The following is a 21,821-nucleotide window of genomic DNA, read 5'->3' on the forward strand; positions in this document are numbered from 1 at the left end:
TCACCATCGCAAGGCATAAAAATGAAAATGGCAAAAGGTCATATCAAATCTGTGTGACTTAGCAAAATGCTAACAGAGATTATTCGTACGGAAACAACGCTTCCATATCTTCTACAGACTTCAAAATTTAAATTTAGTACCTTGTTTTTGTAAAAAAAAAAAAAAAAAAAAAGCTTACATAATTGTGTTCGGTGACATTATAGCCGTTCGTTTCATTTCACTCCTTTGGAGAAGTCTGGGTTTGAATCGTCTTGGAAAAGGAAAACTGAGTCAGAGGAAGATAGGAAATACAGAACTTTGTTTTCTATACTAACACCAATACTGTATTGTCAGTGAAAGCGTTGCGTAGCAACTATGCTGTCACTGCGTAATTACACATGCGCCGCGAAGGCTGTGAGAAAACTCATCTGTTTGAAATTCGCAGAACAGATAGAAGTACTGTATAAATTTCGTATTAATATTTGGTTTATGTAATTTATCACATTCAGAACTTTCTGGATAGTTTGTTACCTGTAGTGTCTTCTTCAAATAGCACTGCATTTAATTCAACAAAAATTGTGCATGTTATATCTTCAGAACAGCAGCTATTATTTGAAGCACCATGCTCAATACTAGCGAACGGAAGTAGTAGTACAAGCATGTGATGCATGAAAGCAAGCTTACGTAGCATCAGTCAAAAAAAAAAAAAAAAAAAAATTCACACATCCATTCCTTCTGAAAACTTACCCAGTTCCTCCTTGAATTTATTTAAAACTATCAACTTCTACAACGGCAGATGGAAGTTTGTTCCAGCAATTAACTACTCGCTAACTAAAAGCAAATTTCTGCACATCTATTCCACAACTTCGATCTGCCAACCCGCACTGGACCAGCGTGACAGATTATGGTCCATTTCCCTCAACATGAATTGTTCAGGAGGCTTCCATCCTGCAGTGGGTTGATAATGGCTGCACTTTACTTTTTTATTCTACAACTTTCTTTCCGCAATTTGAATGTAAGTCCCCTCAGGTTCGTAATCTAAGCAAGAGGAAGAATCGTATCAGAATTGAACCTACTCACCCCATTCAAGGGCTCATATACCTCAATCAGATGCCCAGTCTCCAGACGCTGCAATTTACAGAACTTAAGCTTTTCTTCGTAAGAGGACGCCTTCGTTACCCTCACCAACCTTGTTGCCGTTCTCTGTACTCGCTCAAGCGACTCTACATCCTTCCTAAAATGAGGCATTCAGACCTGTACGCAGTACTCAAAGCGTGGCCTGACCATTGCCTTATATAAAAGGATAATCACCTCATTTTCCATACTAGCAAAATTCCTGTATATCATTGACAATAGCCCATGACCTGCTCTGGCAGTTTGTCTGCACTACTCAGAAAAGTTCATATCTGAGTGCACAATTACTCCCAGGTCTTTTTCATTTTCTGAAACTCTAAATGTAGTACCACACACTTGTTACGTTTCTCTTGGGTTACTTCTACCCACATGCAGTACTTTGCATTTGTCAAAGTTAAACTTCATTTTCCACTTCTCAGCCCATCTGCCCATCTTTTCTAGATCCTGCTGTAGTAGCACACTGCCATTACTGTCATTAACAACCCTGCCATACTTTGTATACTTGGACATTAAGCCTGATATACCTTCATCAATATCATTGATAAATATACAAAACAACAGTGGGCCCAACACCGAACCCTAGAGGACTCCACTAATAACATTAGTCCACGAAGAGAAGCGTCCATTGATTACCACTCTCTGTCTTCTCCCACTCAGCCACCATTTTATCCATTGTAGCAACTTGCCCTTAATACCATACTACTCCAATTTGTACAGTAGTCTTCCATGCGCAAGTGTCAAAAGCTTTCCTGAAATCAAAATTATTTTTTGTATCCAGTTCCTTTGCAACCACATCATAGCATCCAATCAAATTTATCAGACGAGACTTTCCCTTAACAAACTCATGCTGTGTCTGAATTATTACTGCAGTCTTGTCTAGATGATCCTGCAACGCTTCTTTAACCAGTGACTCCATTATTTTCTCCAGAACAGAAGTTAAATTAACAGGTCTGTAATTACTCATGTCACCCTTTGTGAATTGGGGGATACATTTGCACATCTCCAGTCCGTGTGGACTTCCCCCGAGTCCAAAGATGCTCTCTTAATTATGGCTAAGGGTTTGCTTTCTTCCTTTGCCGCCTCCTTTAATATAACTGGATAGTCCCACCCACCAGGTGCCTTTCTTGTATTTAACTTTAACAATTTCTCCTCCACTTTTCTCTGTTATTAGAAAATCATTAAGCTCCCTGTTAGAGTTTAATAAGTTTCTCTTCTCCACTTCTCTACAGAATTCCTGATGTGTGAATGTAGATGCAAAATACTCATTCAGTTTGTCAGCTATCTGAGCAGGATCATCAGCGGTCGAACCATCAATATCAAGTGGACCAATCTGATTCATCCCCTTGTAGAATTTATATAAGTAAAAAAGTCTTTGCTGTTTCTCTTAGCCTTCTTTGCCAAAGATTTCTCCTAATCTGTCTTCGGTTGCCTAACCTCCTTTGTGACTTGATTACAGACTTGCTTATATCTGCCATAGGCATCTGTGTCGCCTGATGATTTATATGCATCCCATGCATTTGTACCGATGCTTCCGATTCGAGTAGATTTTTTTTTTTTTTTTTTGCAGCGTATCACACAAATGAGTGACGTCGAAAATAACGTTGCAATCAGTATGACGTTACCAATGTTTAATCGTGCAGCTGCATTTTAGAAACTGTAATAGAAATGCCATACAATAGCTATAGATTTTCTGATAAACATGAGATTTCATTCACACATTTCCAATTAGAATATCGCAGAGAGTGATATAACTGACTGGATGTTTGAAGAAAGAACTAATTTATTCTGCTGCTCTTGCACTTTATTTTCTACAGAGATGGATTAAATACGTATATGATAATTTATATAATCTTCATAGAGAATATCGGCACTACGAACGTATATAAATCACATATCTGCTATCATTAACCTTTCAAAGAACTCTAATTGAAATGTTTTATTATTATAAAATACTTTTCTTTTTTAATGGGATTTTTTTAACAGATATTTATTTAAAGTACTTTTCTTTTTTAATGGGATTTTTTTCCTCGTGACGGGTACTGGTACCAAGTGCATGGAGTAGTTGGTTGTTTCCGGTTACTGTTATTTTATTCAATATAGTATCAGAATTAAGAACAAAATTTGAAAGGTCCCCACTTTTAACTCTTTCTGGTTTTTTATCTCTAAAAATCGATTGGCGTACTTTGTCCATGACGCACATGCAGTCGTAATTTTTGTTATTATTACAAGGGTTAACTGATTTTGGAAACATAAAATTGAAAGCAATAATACTTTAATTTTATGTTCATATAATTTTTATTTTTCCAGCAGAATTAACAAAAGTTTTGTTTCGTGGAAAATCAAGATGTAAAAAATATAATTTTACATTTTCGAATTTTTCATACAAATATTTTAAAAATTACATTTTAAATTAAGTATTACAATAAAAAGGTCAAGCATTGGTGTAATTCATTCCAAGAAGAATTTTTAAAAAAATCAGAAGTAAAAAGGATAATTTTGGGTTAATAATTACCACTTCCTTTATGCAAGAGATCACTGCATGCCACTGTCTTAGAATACAATAAGTCAGCTGAAAACATGGACCGTGTGCTCGAGTAACAATTCACGATTAGGCCTAAGACAACGACACGATTAGGCAGTTATTTATTTTTTATTTTATTTAACCGTATTAGAGCAAAAATTACCAAACGAATTTATAAATATAAACATTTATGCAGTAAGTAATTTAAATCCTTCAAAACAATATGAAAAAATACCCCGGGGACTCTCTCTCTCTCTCTCTCTCTCTCTCTCTCTCTCTCTCTCTCTCTCTCTCTCTCTCTCTCTCTCTCTGGTGGAGATTTTTTTTTTTTTTTTTTTGGCTGGTGCAGCATAAGCCTCAGGCTTCCTTGCACCATATGGCTAATAATAATAATAATTCAAATATTACATAAAAATATGCATAAACATAAAAGAAGTATATCTTGCCATTGCTGTGTATTCTCTTTCTAATTATCTCATATTTAATCGCCTAGAAACAGGGATCCATTGTTTTCATAAATCAATTTTAATTTGAGTTCTTCGAATGGCTGCAAGGTTAAAGACAGAAAATATGTTGTTTATGTATGTTTATGGCGCCGAGATGCTTTATGAAGATAAAGTTGTCATATCCATATTTATTCCCGTAATAAATTTGTTAAATTTATTATGATAATAAAATAAATTAAAAAGTCAACTTATTTATTTTATTTTTTTAAAATTTTATCTGTTATATGTTTACCTCCAACCCATGAACGGTACTAAGCACTATAGGTAATAATACTTCTCGTGTTTGGGGTTTTCATAAAAAAAAAATTGTTTGCTTTTAAATCAGAGGCGATAATCTGCGGCACAAATGCCACAAGACTGGCGCAACCCTTGAGTGGTCAGCCTCTCGATTTGGGAAAAGATTTTTAAAAAAATTAAATTATACAACCGAAGTTAAAAATCATGAATAATGGTAGCCATATACAGTTTAAATTTCACTTTACTGTCAGAAATTAAGACCCGATTTCAATGTGAGGGGAACTTACGGTTCATACACCTTTTAGCATTAATTTAGCGCAGGTAAGACGCGCAGGTAGGGACTCGGCTACGGAGGCCGTAGCCGAGTGGGCAGGAGCGGGAGTGCAGTAGCACACGCTCTTTGAGTAGACCGGGGTTCAAGCCCCTGCCTGCTGAATACGGTCGATCTGCCAACCCACACTGGACCAGCGTGTCAGATTATGGTCCATTTCCCTCAGCATGAATTGTTGAGGAGGCTTCCATCCTGCAGTGGGTTGATAATGGCTGCACTTTACTTTTTTTACTTTAAGACGGGGAGCCGGTAAGCTCCCCTTACCATCGATTCTGTATGGGCGACCATTTATTCGTTAATTTGTATTAAATTTATTTTATAAATATAAAATTGTTTTAATTTTTTTTATTATAAGCGTAAAATTCCTTTAAAATTCCTTAGCATAAAATTCCTTTACGTAGTTACCAAAGACATCTAGTGGAAGCACATCAGTAAGGATGGGGGGAAGGATAATTAAATTCCTGTATCTTCTAGATCCACCCCTATGTGGCACGCGAGGCAGTTCCGAAGTATTATGTGGCATGCTTAAGGAAAAAAATTGGCTACGTGTGTTTCCATTGTTTCTTCCTGGATATACAGAAATACCCAAACTTAATGTACATTAAGATGTCAGGCGTAAAACGACTACCTGTAGTCGAATGGAAAGATTTGGGACCGTTTGTCATTCTTGGTTAATTTGAAAGTTTTTTTGCCCATATTTCTGAAGGATAAATAGTGTCTTCTGCCACATACTCGTACTTGTTTGGAAAGTAATGGGAAAATACAGTGTACTAAACCAGTTTCCTACTGCACGAAAAGGTAAAAAATTGAGCAAGAATTCGGTGAACTGTTTAAAAACCGGCACCAGTTTAATTTGTAGTTTCTGGGGAATACCCCAGAAACTAAAATATCCCCCCCCTTCACTTCCTTAAAAAAGCTTACAAGGGGGGGGGGAAGAAATCAGCCATGGCTGCCAAACTTTCGGCAATGTTCTGCTCAGACCAACAACGTGTGTAATAAATCTGATCATTACCCGTTTTTAGATGGCAGTATTTATATGGTTGGTTGTTCTTGAGTTTTCTATTATATTGCGCCATTATGTAATCTGTCTGTACAATCGAGTGTTCACGGGCTGAAAAACCCAGAATAAACTATACTCCCTCCGACTGAGATCGGTTAAGTACATCCGCGATTGAAGAGGAGTTTACAAATTCCTCCGGTCGTCGAATGGAACCGAACCCAGACCTCTCGAAATGACTGACAAGTGGCGAAACCAGTAACAAAGTGTCATGGAGGACTCTCGATATGGATTTCATCACATACTATTAATGTCAAATTTAAATAGACGTGTCCGTATCGACCTATAGCAGGTACAAAGCGCAATTACAAATTCTTCTGCCCTCGTGGGTAACACAGTTGGTAGAATCGCCATCCTCCCCACGCCGAGTGGAAAAGACACGAGTTCGAGCTCCGTGGATGACGGAGGAATTTTTATGCGCCTTTCTCACGACTTTGCATAGTTAGTCAGTCTCAGGCGAGAGTAGAATGGTTTTTCTCTCACGGAAAATATGGTTTTTTGTCCAGCAAACAGAAAATCGACCTCAAAATACACGCAATTTACAGACAATATACATGGAGTAATATGGCCTTCGTTGCTGATGCTCCTAAACCTTTACAACAACCACAAATTCTTCCACAACCACAGATTTGGAATTTGGAATATACCGACAATACACCTTATGTATTGTCGGTATACCCCGCCCGTCTTGGCGCTTTGTCCCGTCGCTTGAGTGGACTTGGAAAAGTTGGTGTATTTATTATGAATGGTGCTGATAGCCAATGATTTGATAGCAGTCTTTAAATAATAGCTTGGGGTAAGTTTGTTTGATTTGGAATAGGTAGCAAGGCCATAAGACATTATTATTGTTGCTCTTATAATATTTCTCCCTAATTGGAATTTTCCAACTCGTGAAGGGTACTGCTACCAAGTACACAGGGTGCTTTTTATGTCTGGTGTAACTGTTGTTCGAGGAATGCTCTCACTATCTACAGGTGTTCTGGATTGCGACTTTCTGGAGTTCATTGTAAGTGTTCTTTGGGAGACCTATTGCTGCTAGGCTGTTATGTAGGTTCTTTGGCACCACACCAGTGATTGACACGATGATTGAGATGGTCGTTATTTGTTGCATATGCCACATCTCTTTGATCTCCTGTGTTAGGTTCTTGTACTTCCTGATTTTTCTTGTACTTCCTGATTTTTTTTTTTTTTTTTTTTTTTTGTGGGTTTTCTGGAGGTTGCCCAGTGTTGGGCACGGCTATGTCATTCAGATAGGTAGCCTTTTCCTTCTTGTGGACAAGGGTTATGTCTCGTCTGTTGTGCGGGATTGTCTTGTCTGTTATCATGGCGCGGTCCCAGTACAGCTTGTGAGCGGGGGGTTTCTAGTACTGCCTGGGGTTCGTACTTGTAATACGGTACACTTTCTTTGATCAACTGGTATATTGGATGGCGAGCATGAATCCTTGGATTATTATTATTGTTGTTGCTCTTATGTTATTTCTTCCTGATTGTGAAGGGCTTCTATTCTGTGACGAGTATTGCTACCAAGAATTGGAGGCACATGCAAACCAAGCCGTTCAAATCCTGCAGGACTGGGCCATGCTCCATACTCTCAAAATTTCACCCGAGAAGACAGACTCAGTACTATTCAAGGGCAACTTAAACTTGAGAAGGCCACCGAAAATCAAGATAGCCGGGAAAACAATAAAACTGTCAAATCAGATTAAATACCTTGCAATCATCCTTGATCGAAATTTATCCTTCAAGCCACACTTTATGTACCTAAAAGATAAACTCAAAAAATATGCGGCATTGGTGGCCAGAGTTACACGCAGGGATTGGGGACTAAACAGGAGGATCCTATCCCTGTACTATAAAGCAATCTTTATCCCGGTTATCACTTACGAGTCTCCTGTATGGTATGTGAAAGCGGGTACTGCAGTGAATAGAAGATTAATGGAGGCAATTCAACGAATCATTCTGCTCCAATAATAAGGGCGTGTCGTACAGTGAGCACAAGTGCACTGCAGGTCCTGGCAGGGGGTCTACCTCTGGACCTGGAAGTGACTCGCTGCGGGCTTATGTATCATCTATCCAAGGGAATGCCGACATATACACGTTTGATGCTTAAAATCATCACCCATCTAAATAAAATGCCTCGCAACCACGGTCCAATCGCCAGGGCTTTTCATTAGAGCAACAATCGTACGCAGCCATATCGATAAATCAGTCAGAAACTTGGGTTTCATATAGCATATCAAAAGTTAGTTGTAAATAAAACTGGGTGTAGCCAAAGATTATTTCCTAAATGCAATATGCATTCTCCTTACAAGAAGTAGGCCTAGTTACCGCCCCATATAAATATGATAACTTACGTAATTTCGTTTAGAATTTAAAAGAGGACAGCCAGGTGGGGAACAGATGTTATTGCAGCACGTCCCTTTTCAGCGCTTTCATCAGGTGCAGATGCAATTGACAAGAGCAAATTTCATTTTACAAAGTGAAAATATTCACTTATTTTTTTTATTTTATTTATTTATTATTATTATTATTATTTATAGTTATTTTTTTAGTGAAATCGCACAGCTATTTACTGTGCCGCTGTCGTAACCACAGGGATGAATGGAAGAGAAACCAGAGACCATTTTTCTTTTTTGGGAGCGGTCTGCCAGAAAGCAAGTGAAGGAATCAGGAGTAATCATGCAGGCCAATAAGGTGGTTTCTCCATACCTTCCCAGCTTGTGTGTCTGTATCTGCATGTGTTCAAGGATGGTTTGTTTGTTTGTGGGGAAGAAAAAATTCAGAATAACTCATGGGGAGGGGGCCGGTTGAGACCAGCTAACTTAGAGCTGAGTTGTTGTTGTAATAAGGTTTTAGGAGCATCGGCGACTAAGGCCATGTTGCTCCCTGTATATTGTCTGTAAATTGCATGTATTCTGAGGTCGATTTTCTGTTTGCTGGATGAAAAACACGAGTTTCCGGGAGAAAAAATATATCAGGAAATCGCTCAGGTTTTCCCAAAGGATGCTAAGTGACTGAGTTGACTCGGAAATCACAGACCATTAAAAGATAAAAGTTTTATAATTCTGAAGTAAACAAATCCATGTAAGTGTGAAATTACCAACACATTTTTCTCGGACATTAAACATTTTAAAGAAAATGTATTTAGAATGTCTCCCCACCTTCAACCTGTTTTTAAATTTTGACGAAAGCTGAGCCAAAAATTCCAGACAAGGCATATTAAACTATCACATTTAGAAATTAAAAAAAAAGGAAAATAAAACAGGCAAATAAGGTGCTTAAAATCCCTTAATTTTGCGCTCTATTCGTTTAATACCTCTGGAAATGGAAATCACTGTTCCTTTGGCGATCATATCATATTCAAACTATTATTATTATTAGCTATATGGTGCAAGGAAGCTTGAGGCTTATGCTGCACCAGCCAAAAAAAAAAAAAAAATCTGAATTACCCCGAGAGAGACAAAGAGAGAAGTAGAAGGGAATCACCAAGAAAGAGAAAAATGATGATATCCCTGAGCTGGATAAAACTCTTGAGAGTTCCTTTAAAAGTCTGACGTGTAGTGATGCTTTGCTACCTGCGTTAAGATGTCAGGACAAGAAGAAAAACCCAGAACAACTCACACAAACAGACAATTGCGGGAAACGCCAGTCCGCCCAATCTGTCAATAAAGAGCCCGAGGAACGCCTAAAGTAACAAAATATATGGCTATGAGAAACATTGTTTTGTTTCTAAACAAAACAGTGTTTGTTTAGAAGACCTGAAACAGTTCCCAAAAAAGATTACGGCTAGTACTGCCGAGTACAGTAACATTGATTTGGTATATGGGTTTTATGCTATAAATGCAGCAACAGCTGAATAATACGTCATTTTTCAGATCAAACTAAAATATTTATTCCGATTCGTGTTTACAATGTGCACAGTAATCTTAGAGAATGTGGAACCCTACAACGCAGTACTGATTGCAACGATGGCGACAATGCTTTCGCAGAAGAGGATATTTTTGATGAGGTGATTAGCAATATATTGCCGGCATGAGAATTTTTTGCAATAAAAAGTATGGTATATATTGCACAAAGAACGGTTGCACCCTTATCACAACAGGGGCATGGATGGCACCTTCAGATATCAACGGAGGCCAGACTTTCTGCCGCTGGATTCTGCACAAATCTGTGGATGATCACGATTTTATTAACTGTGGACAAATGAACCCCATTTCACTAAACTTCATAACGTAAATATGTGGGCATTGCACAATCTATTGGCGCCTCCGTAGCCAAGTGGGCAGGAGCAACAGTGCGTAGCACGCGCTTCTTAAACAGACCGGGGTTCGAGCCCGTGACCTCCAAATGACCACCGCATATCCCTGGAGCAATATGGCCTTAGTTGCTAATTCTCCAAATAACAACCAACCAACCAGCACAATCTATTAGACAAAGCACCTGTTTCTGCGACGTTTCCGACCATGCCTTAATGCTCAAGGTGACCGTTTCCAACATTTGGTATAAACTTTTTTAGAGCATGAAAGATAGTTTTAATGCTGTTACATTTTGCGATATAATTTTTTTTTTCAATAGCCGTGTTTCCAAGGTATCAAGGCATTGAGGTAAAAATTAAGGGTGTGTTCGATAAACCTTTTGTTTTTTTTACGTAAACCATCTTCGTGTTAAATTTGTTATCTGAATTTGCAACAATAATAATTCGATCGTCTAATCGACAAACAGGAAGTGACATCAAGCAATTTTAGACAAATGCTAAGTTTCGAAGAAGAAAAAAAAAAAGACACGGGAATTTTTGCCCAAAAAACTGCCTCCCACATCATTTCTTTAAGTTGTGGAGTAGGTTAATAGCGCAGCTTAGATACTCAACTGCCAACAAATCTGGATCTCTGTGTCTATATTCTCTAAGGGAACAAAGGATCATTATTATTAATGTGATTTGCAATATGCTTATAAATAAATGAATCACTAAATGATTTATAGATTACGAAAAGGAGTCAGCAAATATTTCAGATCTAATTAACAAAACCTGAAATCCTAATTTTTTTTTTTTTTTTTTTTAAGATTGAATTGTCCAGTAAAATTTACAAAGCAAATGTCCTGGTCTAAATATTGTTCATGCACACGCAATGTTCCGTGCTCTTGAACATGGCTAAAATGTACCGTATCACAAAAACATTCTAACTTCAAATCTGAGTACGAACGATGACAGAAGCAATGGTATAAGCTGCACTCCTGGATTTGTAGTAATATGTCACACGTTTATCAAAGCAATGTCCAAGCACGGTGTGATTTATGCATTCCGTAATTGAGAGTAATGAGGTCATCTAAGCACCAAATCTCACGGATGTCAGATGTTAATAATCGTGTGAATGGTTAGAAAAGGGCACAAGAGCACCCATGGAAGGGTGAGGGGCAATAAATTCCCCAAAGAACATTTTGTTTTATATTATATAATTGTACTGTCGCGCGTGTTTACGTTTGTCAAAGCTACTCACGCCCAATGAAGGTAAAGATTAAAAGTCTACGAACCGTTTGTTCCCTTTAGATTTTTAACATTTAAGTTAACCAAAATAAATTCTTATTTCAAATCCATGGCGGTATGAGCCTTCGAGATAGCAAACAGAAAATTAGATCTTACGTTGAGCCAATGCATATACTGTAAAGTATAATAGATTTCTATATGTACATTCACGTTAAATCAATATTCCTATACCAGAAAAACCACGAGGCGAAGTGTAATGAGCTGATGTACTCTAGAAAGAAAGAAAGAAACACATATTCGAAGGGACAGGGCGACTTTCCATCATTAACTGGCATGGAAAGAGAAAAAGACATCAGTCTTTGAATCTGGAACACCTGCGTGACTTACTATAATAATCGTGACGTGTTAAACGTACGTACTTCCTTCGGACTTAAAGATCGTTCTAAAATGATGATCGAGTTAGATCTGCAACAAGTACTAAGTAGCAAATTTTTCTCTTTATTTATTTATTTATTTATTTATTATTTATCTATTTTTTTTTCTTTCAAATAAAATAAAAGCCTTTGAATTTCATCGGCTGATGATAACTTATCTAAATTTTGTTATCATTCTTTGCTTTGATATTTGTATATCACAGAACGAGCATTATTATATAGGGTTTTTCGGTCACATAGATTTTTAAATGTCTGCTCTACTCTTTTGTAGTGATTGGAAGTGAAGCTGGTAGCGCTGGCATGTTAGAGAGTCAACTTCAGGAAATAACGTTAGCTTAAATATTTTGAGTGGTATAGCTATTACGAACGTTTAGCATTAGCAAGGGCACATGATGCAAGAAAGCAAGCTTATATAGCATCGGCCAAAAAAAAAAAAAAAAAAACACCTTCTCATTTCACCCATCCACTAGTTCCAAATGTTTGTCTAGTTCTGCCTTGAATCTGTTTAGGCTATCAACTTCTACAACGACAGATGCAAGTTTGTTCCAGCAATCAACCACCCGCTGGCTAAAGACAAACTTCCGCACATCTATCCTACAACTGTCTCTCCTCAATTTGAATTTATGCTCTCTCAGGCGATTATTCTGAGCAAGAGGAAGAATCCCATCAGCATTGAGCATGCTCACACCATTAAAGGCTTTATACACCTCAATCAGATCACCTCGCAGGTGCCTAGTCTCCGGTCATTGTAATCTGCAAAACTTAAGCCTTTCTTCGTAAGAGTAACCCTTTGTTCCATTCACTAATCTTGTTGCCCTTCTCTGTACTCGTTCCAACAGCTCTACATCCTTCTTAAAATGAGGCCTCCAGACCTGTATACAGTACTCAAGGTGTAGCCTGACCATTGCCTTATACAAGGGGATAATCACCTCCTTATCCCTGCTAGAAAAATTCCTGTATATCATTGACAAGACACCATGAGCTACTCTTGCAGACCGTCTGCACTGCTCAGAAAACTTCATGTCTGCCTGCACAATTATCCCCAGGTCCTTTTCACTCTCTACTACTGTCAGTGTAGTACCACACAGTTGATACGTTACTCTGGGGTTACTGCTTCCCACATGCAGTACTTTACATTTGTCAATGTTAAACTTCAGTTGCCACCTCTCAGCCCATCTGCTCAACTTTTCTAGATCCTGTTGCAGCAGCGTACTGTCATAAACAACCCTGCCGACTTTCGTATCGTCTGCAAACTTGGACATTAAGCCTGATATACCATCATCAATATCATTAATGAATACAGAAAACAACAATGGACCCAACACTGAACCTTGGCGGACTCCACTAATAACATTAGTCCACGAAGAGCAGTGTCCATTGATTACCACTCTCTGTCTTCTCCCACTCAACTCGTTAACGGTTGACTCGTTTCTGGAGTCAAACGTTAACATCATAGAAAGCATGCAAAGTTACGCAATTTTAAAAATATATATATTATATCGTTAAATAAATTGTTTAATTAGTAACATTTAATTCATGGTTAGGCTTCCAGGCTTTCAGAAATCCATTAAGAGATTTCTGGTTGAGTCCCTTAATTTTCAAATATAGGATTTCCTAGGAATTGCGAAAACGTCAGAAACCTTATTATTATGATATCCATAATCACATGGCATATTTTTGGTCTGCATAGCTGGCTATAAAAATATTCATGTTCACACATTCTAACACAAAATAAGGAATGACTACCCTTCATGCAGTAAATAAAGAAGTAAATTGGGGGGGGGGGGGGAAGGCTTTTATTTTGAAACAGAAATATAGTGGCCACCGCTTATTGTGATCACTTCTGGATTCAGCTTAACTGATAACATTAATCGATGAAACAAGAATGCAGCTGTTCAGCGTTGTTTATTGATGCAGAGCCGAAATGTGTACATAACAAGGTGTACGTGGAAATAAACGGAAAACATAAAAATCAAGCAATATAAAATATTTTAATTTGACTATCCAATGTTCCTTCAAGAAAGTTATCAATAAAACTGAAATTGTCATAATGGTTCTGGAAATCCATACAAACCATAAAAAATAAAGAAAATATTAAAATCAAGAATTATAAATGGGTGATTGCTGTACTGTAGAACAGTCAGATTGGTAGGAGTACATATCCAGTACTTTCTTTCATGGAGTGACGACACTGACAATCATACGAACTGTATGCAGCAACAGTGGTAACTAGACACGCAACGTCAGAGATTAAGAATAAATCGGAAAGTTATGTAATCACTTCCACTGCACATGCGCAAACCGCAATAAGGAAAAAAAAAGTAATAACAGAAACAGAAGTCTGACTACAATAAATGGCGAATTCTGTATTCATGTATGTCTGATTGGGTATTCATAAAAGTGAAAAAGACTATCAGTAGTCTATATAAGAAAAAGTACAGAGTAGATTGTTACTATCTTATTATAAAGAGTATTGTACTCTTTCTTATATATATATATTGTTCTTTTTCTTAACACATGGAACGTGAAGTAATATTTAATGTGGTATCGACAGTATGCAGAGCTGAATATTATCAGGTGAGAAGCTTCGTTTAGAAGCCCCAATGCAAAGGCAGCGGTAAACAGTGCTTTAACACGTCGGTATCCCCCAGTTGATGGCTACGGTCCTAAATTTAACTCTAGTCCAGATGATATGTGGAATTAGATTGCTATTGATTATTGTAATGCAATTTTGACTGTTGTTATAACTTATAATGAGCTACGAAATAATAATATGAACTTAAGAGCTGAACAGCGTATTCGTTTTCTGAATTCAAATGAAATCGATAATCTGTTCCTTACAAGTAAGATATTATTATTATTATTAGCCTTAAGGTGCAAGGAAGCCTGAGGCTTATGCTGCACCAGCCAAAAAAAAAATTTCCGTGTTACCCTGAGAAAGAGAGAGAATGTGTCAGAACTAGAAGGGAATCACCAAGAAAGAGAAGAATGATGATATCCAGCTCAGGACCCGGGGTTTGCCAAGCCCATACTCACCAGATGTGAGCACCTGGGGTCATGGTAATACATATTTAAAAATAAAAAACATGCACACAAAAGCACGATCGATACAAAGCTGTAAATACCGTAATAAGCAAATTATTGCAGAGAACGATTTAATTTCGATCTAGCTGAATGAGCTCGTAAGTTACAAAAATTAAGTTATATATAAAAAAAAAAAAAAAAAAAAAAAGAGTTTTCCCAATAAAATGGGCGCGTTTTTATTTTTAATTTTCATTACGTTTTAAAAAAGACTAAACATTACTAAAATAAAGCGCACACCCAATTCAGCCTTTGTAACCCATGCACATTACCATGTACTATAGGTTTTAATACCTTTCGTGTTTGGGAGTTTCATGAGAAAAACAAACGAAAAAAAAAGAAAGAAAGCTTTTTAGTGGCCCCCTCCAGCCATTATCCAAGTTAAAAATTGTTAAAGTCGCTTTCTTTAAATTTAATTCTTCTATGTCAACTAATTCGTTGGATTTCAAATTACTTTATATTAAAAGATGCTCGCTTCCACCCCTTCTACAGTTCCCACCCCCACTCCTCTTCTACAGAGTGCAATAGCTTACTGTGCCTCAAAATTCACTGTCAGGGAGTTTAGGCGGAACCTACTTTGTAAATTATTTTCCTACATTAAATGATAGTTTCTTTAAAATTGCTTCGATAGACAATTTGATATAAATTAAAACAATCTCATTTTATAAACATGTCTTAAAAATTACCTCATATTTCACTTTTGACGAATCCCAATCTTTTTTAATGTGCTGTAGGATTTCCTTAGCTCCTTTACATAAAGTTTCAAACGACGCATTAGATATCGTTACATCTACTTTTCTCACTGCATTCCATGTATCAAGAGATGTTTTGTTCATTATGCAGGTAAAAAAAAAAACAAACCAATTGGAATAACCGTACTTAGGACTCTTAATAGTTTTTAAAAACCGAGTCGTGATAATCTCAAGAGTAAAAAATTATACACGTTTGATACTTAAAATCATCACCCATCTAATCGACCCAACACTCGAAGTACAAACCTGCCATGTGGTTACACAGCATTAACAGGTGCAGCATATCGACCGCTAAAGTCATGCGCACTGGATTTCAGTAAAGAAACGCGTTGTTCTTTCTACTACTTGTTCTGTGACAGTTTTTTTTCATTTTTTGACACAGACGTCTTCAGCGTTATTATCATTATTATTCCAGAAAACACCAATGATTAAAAGAGATTTGTATCTGCAGATAAAGCGAAAACCTACGGTATTAGTATTGTTTCGTAATAATATTTTAAGCATTTTTTGAATGCTGAAGCATACGTCACGCGGAAATGTTTACATCACTAGTTATATTTTTTACCGCTAGAGTGCTTTTCAATACACTTCTCAGAAAGGGGGCGTTATTCTTCTTTTCTGAAATACTTCCTGGAAGCGCATCGATATTTAACTTGTTTATTCTTGTGAATAGAATTGTACAGCAGAAAAAAAATCAGTGCTGTTTTACAAGAAGTATAAAAATACGTCCTCTGTTAATAAAGAATTTTATATAATTTTCTTTTTGGTGAATTTATTCATCAAAAAGAAAAGAAAAAGAACACATGTTTTGCTGCAGAATAAGAGTTATACAACACGACTCGATGTTTAGTCAACTCTAAGGATTCTATGAATGAAGAGGTAGGGTTCCATGATGCACATAAAAGGTAAGAAACAAATAGTTTTGCATGCAAATATTACATTGCTGTTACAGAGATAGGGAGCAAATATTGATATAATCCCGGTGAGAAGCATTTTCTTGATAGACACCAAAAAAAAAAAGAAAAGCTTATATATAAATTAGCAAACGATTTGTGGCGCTTGTAACTTTATATTTATGACACATATTGAACAAATATTTACTGTAAAACAAATCGCCAAAATTTAAATTTTTTCCCTGCCGCACGATGTGTTTGCCACAGATTTCTTTAAGAGGGGAACTTTAAAGAAATTTCGTCCCACTTTCCAATTAGAATATCTCAAATGACGCTCATTGCAGCAACATGGTGTCTGTCTTTTAAGTTTCTTTACGTACTGCATTGTAGAGCTACTCAGAAGACATGACAATAGTAAATGCGGTTCATCAGCAAAGGAGGAAAGTAAACAATATGCTTCATATAGCCCCAGAGATGTTGTTGTTATTGGATGTTAGGAGCATTGGCGACTAAGGCCATGTTGCTCTGCGTATATTGTCTGTAAATTACTTATATTCTGAGGTCGCTTTTCTGATTGCTGGACGAGAAACCCCAGTTTCCGGGTTAAAAATCATGCTACTCTCGCCTGAGACCAACTAATTCAGCCACGTTGTGAAAAAGACCCATAAAAATCCCTCCCGTCATTGACAGGATTCGAACTCATGTCTCGTTCACCCGGTGTGGGAAGGACGGAGATCCTACCAACTGCGCTACCCACGAGGGTGCCTGGGATGAAAGGTAAGGCGTTTCATATTTTAGGTGTTTTGTACTGCGAGTGCCAACCCATTATTGGGAAATGTGTTATCAGAAATGATTTCAGATACTGGATAACGAGGCGCAGCACCATCCTGGTGAAACGCAACTGTTGATAAATCAGTGTCCTGCCTTAAATAGTACAAGAAATAAGTGTATTATATCTTGGCATGGCAGTCAGTGTTATATCTGCCAAAAGGCAGATATCCACCAACTTCGGAAATGCCAATGGCTCAAAAGACTTTTGCTTTTAGAAAGTCGCGTTGGTGTCTATTTTACTTGGGGTTCTGTTGTTTTTTTGTTTTTTGTTTTTAACCGGAGATCTTATTTTACAGTATATCTTTGCATTTTCCCAAACGATTGAAATGTATTGTCATGCAGATTAACATTCGTCTGCAGAATTATTATTATTATTATTTATTTATTTATTTATTTATTTATTTTTTTTTTTTTGTAATCAACTGACCTAGTTCATAATAACTGAAATTTGAAAGCTTGATCTTTACTTTTTCCCCAAAATTTTTTGAAAAGGTACTTCTTGAAATTACTGGTTGACGACTATCTCTGATCATTGATCTTCATGGACTTTGGGAGTTTCCTACATTGCGTCACAACGTTTTTAGGCAGTGAAGATTGATACTGACTAGATTTTGATGCATAATACACCCTGTTTCAGTGAATTATGCCAAGAAACCAAAGACCGAAATGGAAAAGTTTACGAAACGGAAAGATCATCCATCGTAGGTTATGGTAGATAACTGTCTGTTTTCTAAATTCTCGAACTAATGCTAGTGTTCCGCAAGGTGCCTTCTCGCATTCTTTTCCTCTTTAGTATTAATGATTTTCCACTGACTCGAAATCCTATTCATAGTTTTTCTGATAGCACACTACATTCCAGCTTTCAGTTTGAAAACCCTTGTCCTGCACAAATAATATCAACTCTAATATTCGCCACCAATTCTTTAAATGCTAAAGTGCAGACAATTGACTAAAAAAATTTAATTAACTTCGATCCTTCCATAAGTCAGTCCTATCTTATTTTTCAGAAAAAAAGAAGAGTCTGCTCTTCTTAGCTCATTTTCAATGACACAGATTTATAAAAGAGGCCTCCGCAGCCGAGTGGTCAAATGCGAAAGTATATAAGTACGTCTACTTTGAGTGCCTATGGTCCTCATGATTGCTAAACAAGGTGCTGTATCTTGTATTCTCTTTATCTTCTGAATATCTCTGAAAGTATGGTCTTCACAGAGTAGAAAGAGAAAATTCATCTATTCTAAGCTCATATGTCTGTGTCACGGAATACCCTGACTTGTAATCTTTCTTGGAATAAGCATATTACAAATCTTATTTCCTATGTATCAAAAAAAAAAAATTGGATTTTTATTTTTTTATTATTATTATTTTTTTGCTTTTAGCATTACTTTTTTAGATTATATTCAAAAGAAGGCAGTCAGGTTAATTAATGACGCCTCTCTGAAAGTCTTTCTTCACCCTCTGGCCCCTCTTTGAAACATGCCTTTTCTCTTCTACTACATGCCTTTTCTGTAGATGCTTCTATAGGAAGCCTGGACATTATGCAAGTAAGATATCAAGAGATTGGAGGCTTTGGAGATGTGGGTCTGGAGGAGGATGTTGACGATTAGCTGGACCGAGTGACGATCCAATGAATCTGCCTTGAACGAGATGCAAGAAAAACGGCAGCTACTCACAACCGCGACAAAAAGACAATCTAAATTTTTAGGACACACCCTAAGACATAACAAATTTTTAGTGACTATCTCAGAAGGAAAAATATTGGGAAAGAAAGGAAGGGGACCACCAAGGAAGAAAATTCTGGAAAACCTGATGAAGAAAATGAACTTTAGGGGATATGAGGAAATGAAACGTTCAGCAGAAGACAGAGATGTATGGTTGCAGCGACAAGGCGAAGCCTTTAGAGTTTGATGATGATGGCTTCCATAGGCACTGCTCTTCCAAATTGACATCTGTAATTCCCATCCCTCCCCGTTCTCTTCCAGACCAGTCCAAACACTGGTCTGGAAGAGAACGGGGAATTTATGCAACCAGCTAACATCAATTCACTATCCATCTCAAAATCACAGAACGAATTTTAATTCTTCTTCCTTTATCTATTTCTTGTGCTCCTGTTCTCTAGAACAACCTTTCTTCACATGTGTTTCCCGAAAATTACAATTTTCATAAACTGAAGTTAACAAGTATCTTCTAACTTCTCAGCATTCAACCCATGTATAGTATATATACTGTATACTGTATATATATAGGTTATAATACCTTTCATGTTTGGTATTTAAATAATAAAAAATAAAAATCCATTACTGAAGTGTGCGACTAACTGGAATGGTGCTCTAGTTTAATCTGATTTCCAAAACAAACAATTTACTTACCTTATTCAGAAATGACCTGTACATCAGTTGCTCAACATTTGAATTATTTCCTCTAACACAAAACAGAAAAATGCAAGTTAATTGATATTTAAATACCACATTACTATTCGCCTGATCGCCATTGTGTATTCGATGGCCTGTGAACATTCAACGATATGAGGAAACTAAAATTTTGTTTAAATATTTTGATACATATTGAGCAAAGTGATACATATTGATACATTTGATACAAATCGAGCAATTTATTATCAGCTTCCTTATTAGTGACCTTGATTACTTCTTGAAAGATCTCGTGTTCTCATACATGTTGATGGGAAACGATTTTTCCACACTCATTTATTGTAATGCTGCCATTATCCTTCAAAATCCTATATACTTATACACCGATGAACCAAAACATTATGACCAGCGAGTCGTTATGCAAATCGAAGCAACTGCAGGTGAACTACGGCGCGTGCGCGGGTTGGGACACGGTATGAAAAACAGCTGATACTGAGCTCCGTTAATCAGTGTTGCTCTTGTTGTCGGATCGAAAGACAGTGGACTTAAGCGAGTTTGACAAAGGCCAAATTGTAATGGCCAGACGACTGGGTCAGAGCATATCCGAAACGGCACAGCTGGTGGGATGCTTATGGTCAGCCGTGGTTAGTACCTACCGAAAGTGGTCTGAGGAGGAAAAACCAACGAACTGCCAGCGAGATGTTGGAAGACCACGGCTCATCGATGCTCTAGGTGTGCGAAGGCTCTCCGGGATAGTACGTGGCAACAGAAAGGCGACTGTGGCGCAACTCTCCGGTAATTGGAATGCTGGTGATGGGAGTAATGTGTCAGACCACACAGTACATCAAACCCTATTGAAAATGGAGCTGCGTAGCCGCAGGCCGCTCTGAGTGCAAATGTTAACCATGGTTTACCGGCGACAGCCCTTACAATGGGCACGCGAGCATCGAAACTGGACCTTGAGGGATTGGAAGCAGGTCGTCTAGTCCGGTGAATCACGTTTTCAGTTGAACCGTGTGGACGGCAGGGTATGTGTGCGTCGTTTACCTGGGGAAGTGATGGCACATGCATGCACCATGGGATGAAAACAAGCCGGTGGCGATGGTCTAATGTTTGGGCGATGTTCTGCTGGGATACCCTTGGTCCAGTCATCCATGTGCCGGGCACTCTACCACACACACAATTCAATTTTCATCCATGTGCCGGGACGTCTACCACATACACAATTCAATTTTCATCCATGTGCCGGGACGTCTACCACACACACAATTCAATTTTCATCCATGTGCCGGGATGTCTACCACAGACACAATTCAATTGCCCTGATGACTGAGCGGCGTTTCATGTGTGTTGATCGAGAAAATTTGTGCTCTTCAGATTGTGCTTTTTAATACTTGAAATCCAAAATATTCCATTGAATATTTTGAATTTCTCTTGGATCTGCAGGTTTCTATTTGTGATGGTGAGTCTCTCCATGTCTTTTTTCCGGCAAACTTCTAAGGCGTCGCCGATTTTTGAGCGTTTTTCAATTTTATGTTTTGTTTTGCTCTACTAACGAACGTGCACAATGGCTACGCCATATACACTGTGCTGCCACTTTATTAGGTATACCCCTGCTGTGCACACAAATGGTTTGTCCCACAACGTTGCAAGTCACATGACCACAGTTGTGGGTATAAATGCAGCAGAACAACCTTTCTAGTACCAGTTAAGCGTACAAACAGTAGCAAGAATGTGGAAAAGGTGTGATCTAACGGACTGCGAATATGTCGTCGTGGTGGTGGTAGTAGTAGGTGCAAGACATGCTGGATAAAGCATCTCTGAAACTACAGTTCACCTGAACTTTTCACGCACCACAGTTTCAAGGGTGTATCGAGAATGGTGCAACGAACAAAAAACTTCCTCTCGACGGCACTCCTGTGGAAGAAAATCGCTTGTTGATGAGAGAGGTCAGAGGAGGATGGCTAGAATTGTGTAAACAAACAGACGGGCCACAACGTCGCACATCATGTCAGAATACAACCTTGGTGCGCAGATCAAAATATCTAAAACACTAGTCACACTTTGTCGCGAATGGACTAAAACAGCCGACGGCCACATCGCGTACCTTTATTATCAATGAAGAACAAGAGATCACACCTCCTGTGGGCACAGCAACACCAGCACTGGACTATCGAGAATTGGAAAACAGTTCTTGGTCTGATGAGTCGAAGTTTC

General features: G+C 37.8%; 1 protein-coding gene across 4 annotated transcripts in view; it reads right to left on the reverse strand.

The window, feature by feature from the left end:
• Nucleotides 1-15,737, reverse strand: part of LOC150077498 (ethanolamine kinase 1-like) — a 131,029-nt gene extending 115,292 nt beyond the window's left edge. For 2 of the 4 annotated variants that reach the window (XM_090385610.1, XM_090385609.1), the window contains exon 1: nucleotides 15,449-15,737. In XM_090385610.1, coding sequence (XP_090241736.1) covers nucleotides 15,449-15,598 — 150 coding nt within the window. In that variant the 5' untranslated portion in view covers nucleotides 15,599-15,737. Of the gene's footprint in view, nucleotides 1-3,625; nucleotides 3,724-15,448 lie in introns of those variants that run through there. The other 2 variants (XM_090385612.1, XM_090385611.1) reach the window with 2 other exon arrangements.
• Between the last annotated feature and the right edge of the window lie 6,084 nt (nucleotides 15,738-21,821).

The sequence above is a fragment of the Mastigoproctus giganteus genome, chromosome 12 (genome assembly GCF_048544385.1).
Source record: "Mastigoproctus giganteus isolate SK-2022 chromosome 12, ASM4854438v1, whole genome shotgun sequence".
NCBI lineage: Eukaryota > Metazoa > Arthropoda > Arachnida > Uropygi > Thelyphonidae > Mastigoproctus > Mastigoproctus giganteus.